The sequence below is a fragment of the Anas acuta genome, chromosome 3 (assembly GCF_963932015.1).
Source record: "Anas acuta chromosome 3, bAnaAcu1.1, whole genome shotgun sequence".
NCBI lineage: Eukaryota > Metazoa > Chordata > Aves > Anseriformes > Anatidae > Anas > Anas acuta.
Window position 1 is genome coordinate 71447588 of NC_088981.1, and position 6000 is coordinate 71453587.

Here is a 6000-nt window from a genome sequence, read left to right on the forward strand (position 1 = left end):
TGTGATTTTTGTGCATCGTCTGTCTTTATGGATGATGTGGTGGGTTTTTTTTGGAAGCAATGCCATCGATTTCCGTGGAGAGGCACTGGTGCATCTGAGGAGACATGACTCCTGGTAACGCAGATGGCAGAGCCAGAACAGAAATAAGTCTTGAGAGCATCTATGGATTGTTGGCCCGGATCGACTCTTAGGAGGGGTTTGGAGGGCTTGGTTTTCAGCAGAAAGTCATTAGTTCCCTGGCCTAGCCTAAAGGACATGCTGTAGTGCATACAAATTGCTGGGACATCACATTTCTTAGTAGGGTGGGAGAGATTTGGAGGGCTGAGAATTGTAGTGGATTCACAAGGGGTCATCTCGTGGCTCCATGCAGTGAAAACAGATTGCACAGAACATGCAGCAAAGAAGCAAACCACATTAATACTGCTGTGGCCCCTGAAAGTATCAGCAGCTTCTCATCTTAGGAAGATAGGAAGGAGGATATATTAGGAAGGTTATGAAAAAGGAAAAACAAACAAAAACAACAAACAAACAAACAAAATCATACCAAATGAATTATTATCTCCTTGGAATCAGATATATGAAAGTTATAAATGGTACAGAAAACATGCACTAAAAATGAATCCTTTATCCATGTGTTAGCACCTAACAATGTTAAGAGTTTTAAACCACCCTGTTCTGATCAAAATGGGAGGAAGAGCTCTCAGAGTCTCATCGCTGCAGGCTTATGCCCATTTTGTGCCTTTTTGTGCTCTGTGCTTTGCAGAACTTCTGCAGAACTTGGCTAAGGAAACTGTGACAGGAAAGTATTTCTGCCTCTGTTTACATGTAATTACTGTTTGAAATAAATTAATTGGACTTTACAACACTAGAAGCTGCCCAGATTTTTGTAGGAAATGTGGGGGGAGTCTAGGCACAGCACCAACCTCAGCTCTGGTCTGAGAGCAGCTGAACCTGCCTGCAAGCCTTCCCCTCCTCCAGATAATCCTGATGGATATACAGGTTTCTGGATGACATAGGAAATGATGTGCCAACCTTTCATTTGCTTTTGTAAAACTTTTTTTGTCATTCATTCATGCAGATACAATGGTAGTGAATGGTGGTTCCTGGAAGATATCGATTTCATCTGTTCTTTTTCCCCGAGTGTTTAAAGTCAGAGGACTTTAGAAATCAGAGACTATCCCAATAGCTGAAGCTTTCTTCATGCCTATGCATAAGTCTGTAAAACCACCAATTAAAATAATTCATGCTGAAGTCATCCTCAGCCCTCCTCCTTCAAAGAAATGAGAAATACCAGGCTTTCTGAAGGACCTGTTTTTGCTCCTAAATCAATCCCATCCTTGTTGGCGTGACCTTCTCTTGGTGACTTGCGTTGGGCCAACCTCTCTGAGGGACAAGCCGGGCAGGTGTGCGGGAGCGACACAGCCATCCGCAGGCTTGTGTTTTGTCAGAAAATTGGCTTCTGCTTATTTCCTCGCCTTCGAGACGAAACAGAGTCCTGGAATCACAATGTCCTTGCCTTTTCAGAAGAGCACGAAACAAAAGCAAAATCCAGGAGAAGGTTTTTTAGGCTCTACTCGAGCAGATGTCAGGGATACAAAAAGAGAAATTCAGACGTTTACAGCTGGGCCATTGTCAAATTAAATAGTGCGGTGGCAGTATTATAAAAATCAACCGTCTGATTATTCGCAAAATAAGGTGATTAAAATCAGAGTTGTTTCTTCTCCAGCTCTCCTGCATGTGACAGGGGAATGACGTGGAAAAAGGCCGGTGTCAGAGCTTCAGAGCCGAGCAGCTCCAAAAGTTGGCTTGCGGTGAGGTCCGGAGAGTGAAGGGGATGTTGAGGAGAGGCTGGGATTTTAGCACGCGAGTAATTCACTAATGAGAGCCCCTGGAGGTGAACCAGGTCACGTAAAGACAAGGGGAGCAGTCTGCTATGGCAGCTGAGCAGGCCTTGCTGTTTGAGCTGTGTTTGTCACATGCAGTGGAGACGTCTCTGGCTCCCAAATCCTGCTGCCCACCTTCTCCCCACACAAACAGAGGTGACTTTTGGGAAATGCATCCTTATTATGCTGAATGAGGCCTTCTCCTTTGCTTCTTCAGCTTCCTGTGGACGCTGTTGGTTGCTGTGGACATGGCTGGTTAGAGATGGATCCGGCCCCTTCCCATGCCCTGAGGGCCTGCTGGAGCAGCACCCTTGCAGCTTCTTGATGTCGGGGCCTTTCTTCAGCTGCTTCATGTGGCAGATCTGGTGCTCCATAGGAGTAACAGCAGCAGGAGACAGCAGTAGACAGCACTTTGATCCGGGGCTGCTGCCTTCCTAAAGGGGGCTGTGTAACCCCTGGGCCTGCCCCATCCCTCCCCTCAGCTGGAGCTGAGTGGGGTCTAATCTGTCCCTGGTTGTCTGCTTTAATGACAGGGATTTCAAAACGGGGGTCTGGTGCTAGAAAAGGGACTATTCAATACACCTTAGCCCTTAGTTAGAAACCCCTCTTGGTTTCCTAAGAAGTCCTTTCCTTCTGTTCAAAATCTGTGTTTGCATGTGAACTGCAGCCTTCCCCCTGGAACCTGGTGTGTGTGACACCGAAGGCACAACATCGCTAGTTACCATTTTGTGAAATCAGCTCAATCGTATCAAAGTGCTAGGTATCTGGTTTTTGATTGGAGCTTTGCATAGATTTCCCCCCTTCCATTTTATAATTATCTGATTACTTTTTTTAAATTAGTGCGTTTTACAAGGCACGCAGAGTCCTCATCAAGAATCAAGTCATTAAGAAATTGCTTCAGCTCGTATGGTTCACATGTGATTTACTTGAGGCAAAGGCAAATTGTCACAGAGGAAAACAAGACAAATTAGGGAAGATTTTAATTAACGGTGAGAAATATTGGGGGCTGGCCAAATTTGGCTTCCACTATATTGGAGTAATTGTAATGTAAGTTCACTGAAACCAACGTGAACAAGGAAAAAATGTTGACTAGGTGAAAAATTATGGAGGAGAGGAGAGGAGAGGAGAGGAGAGGAGAGGAGAGGAGAGGAGAGGAGAGGAGAGGAGAGGTGAGGAGAGGAGAGGAGAGGAGAGGAGGAGGAGAGAGAGGAGAGGAGAGGAGAGGAGAGGAGAGGAGGAGAGGAGAGGAGAGGAGAGGAGAGGAGAGGAGAGGAGAGGAGAGGAGAGGAGAGGAGAGGAGAGGAGAGGAGAGGAGAGGAGAGGAGAGAGGAGAGGAGAGGAGAGGAGAGGAGAGGAGAGGGAGAGGAGAGGAGAGGAGAGGAGAGGAGAGGTGTGGGGGAGGGAATGATTTTTCAGAATCACCTCACTCATATCCTGGGCTGTACGCTTAACTAAGCACATCTCATTGAGAAAATAAGATACTGTCTCCCATTTTATGGAAGAAAAAGTTGAGCCACAAGTAATTGAAGGTTCAGGACCCAACCTGTGCTCTGAGCCTTCTGTATCAAGGCAGGCCCGACGGATGCCATTTCATCTATAGGTGCCTTACCTGGTCTTGTAAGGACAAGGTGGAGAAGGCTGGGACGCTCTTGGCCCACTTGATGCTCATGAACAGAAGTCTGGCTGCTGACTCGCAGACGGATTCGGTGGCCACTTCGTAGAGATACATGGGGGTGCCATTGACTTCGTGCGGATACTAATGTCAAAAAGAAAATAAGCAACTTCACACAATGCCACCGAGGCAACCTGGATCATCCTCTCCCGTACAGCTGCCATTCAGTGAATCACGCTCGTGCCCCGTACGCGGTGTGCACTCTCTTGTTCTGCAACCAGATGGCATTGCTTTCAGCGGGCCCCCTCCAAACTACTCTGAGCTGTTCATCTGTGGATGGGCTGCACTACTGGAACAGTTCACCGGAGGGTGTTGAAGAGAAAAGAAAATTACTACATCAGGGAAAAAAAAAAACTATTAAATACGGTGTCATCCTTTACCCTGTCACAGAGTGGCACACCTCTGGTGGAAGAGTTACAAGAATGCAAGTTGATAAGGATTTTTTTTATATATATAACTTGTGCTTCAGAGGCTGCTTCAGCAGCCCGGCTTCGCACGGCAGAGCAGTAAATCCGTGTGGAGCTCACCCTTTGTCTCACTCCCTGACTGCAACAGGCTGTAGCAGATGCCTGGAGCTAACCGTGCCACCTACAGCACGTAACGGAGTTACATTTTCAGTCATGTTGTATGTTTACTGGCTAAATAATTTCTGATTCAGCGTTTTGCAAGTCATAATATAAAACTACATGTGACGGTCATGTTCATGACACCAAGCTACCAACTCGAATGCAGAGCTATTTAAGTAGTCTGCTGTCCAGTTTTCTAGGTGCTGGAAAGTATGCAAAATGCCATTGCAAAGGGCTGGATGAAGACTCCCTGGTGGCTCATTCCTGTGCAGCTGAGGCCGTGGAGGGCTGCAGGCAGGAGGAGTGGGTTATCAGCAGGTCCTTCAGCACCCTCCATCCTGCTGGGACCACTCACCCCTTGCACTTTGTCTATCCAGAGCACTTTAGGGACATAAAAACAGAGTCCCCACCACAACCCGCAGCACCTCACGCCTCACACTTCTCCAAGTACCCTGGGGCCGGTGCGGGGTCTGACCTTGGGGTGGGCTGTGCCAGGCCCACCAGGGCCTGCCTCTCGGGGGTGCTGGCGACGGCGGCCAGCTCCAGGCCGTGGGCTCCAGCTGGGAGACGGCAGTGAAGAAGGCGGGCGCCGGCAGGGCGGCGGCGGGGAATGCGGGGCGCCGCCGCTCTCCTCCTTGTGCCCGCGGAAGTAGAGGGCCACCTGCTTGCGTATCGTCGACGTCCGGGGTCCCCGCTCGTGCTGGGACGGCTGCGGGACACCGAGGAGAGGACGGTGACCCCAAGGGCGTCCCTGCTTGGATGGGGTCCCCTCTGCCCCAAGTCATTCCCACTGCCAGCCCCCACCCACTGCTGGGGGGTCCCCCATCACAGGGGGCGACCCCAAGGAAGGAAAGGGGGGGTCCCTTGGGGTGGGCACCCTTGACTCCCTCCCTTTTTGGGGGTCCAGCCCCAGCGAGGCGGCAGGTACCGTCTTTGTTCATGTTGACTTCCAAGCACTTCTTCAGCCGGCAGGCCCGGCACTGGTTCCTGTGTGTCTTATCCACCGGGCAGCCCCCCTGCAAGGCAAAGGGACATCGGGGAGAGCCGGGCCGAGCCCAACCCAGCCGGGCCAAGCCGGGCCGAGCCTTCAGCACCCGAGACAGCGACGGCGGCGACGTCCCCGGGGCTCCCCGGTGTCCCCCGGGGCTGTTTGGGGGCGCAGAGGCTCCGGAGGGGCGCGCAGCCTACCTGGTTCCCCGATTTGCACACATAGGTCCTGTTCCTCCTGATGCTCCGCTTGAAAAGCCCGAGCAGCCATCGCAGGCGTACACCCCGTAGTGCTTCCCGGAGCTGCGGTCCCCCGCACACTTTGCAGGGAATGTCCAAAATGCGGACCTGAAAGCGGAGGAGGGAGAGAGGGAGAGAGGGAGGGAGGGAGAGGGGGAGCGCTAAGCAGCCTGACCTCCGCAGGGATTAGCCCCGGAGCTGCGCTACAAGCAAATAATGAAGTGATTTTATAGCCAACTTTCTTTTCCTTGAGCAAGTGTCAGTTTTCCACAATGAGCATTATTCATGCACCGCTACGTTTATTCGGATCTCCTGTAATCCGCCGGGACCCGCTTTGCAAGGGGGGGCTTGCGGCTGAGGCTGGGGGGGGGGGGTGGGGGGGCAGCGGGCTTAGGGGGGCGTTCCTGCCGCAGACCGAGCCCCGTAAGAAACCCAAACCAAACCGGGCGACCAGGAGCCGAAGGGACATCCTCGTCCCCGCCGCAAGCCCGGGCACCCGGGGGGCAGCGGCGGGGGAGGCACCGCGGGCACCCCCCGGGGCAGAGCCGGGACCGGGCCGGCAGCGCCCGGAGAGGGGGAAAAAGCTCGAGGAGAGGCGGCGGGGCCCTGCCGAGAGTCCCGCTAAACCCTGCTGGGCGCCTGGCTTCCCTCC

General features: G+C 52.1%; 1 protein-coding gene across 1 annotated transcript in view; it reads right to left on the reverse strand.

The window, feature by feature from the left end:
- The window catches only part of NR2E1 (nuclear receptor subfamily 2 group E member 1), a 28455-nt gene that overhangs the window by 3586 nt on the left and 18869 nt on the right, over positions 1-6000 (reverse strand). The window contains 9 exon segments of the mRNA XM_068675094.1: positions 3493-3639; positions 3936-3957; positions 4597-4675; positions 4678-4731; positions 4734-4829; positions 5050-5137; positions 5310-5365; positions 5368-5422; positions 5424-5456. Coding sequence (XP_068531195.1) covers positions 3493-3639; positions 3936-3957; positions 4597-4675; positions 4678-4731; positions 4734-4829; positions 5050-5137; positions 5310-5365; positions 5368-5422; positions 5424-5456 — 630 coding nt within the window.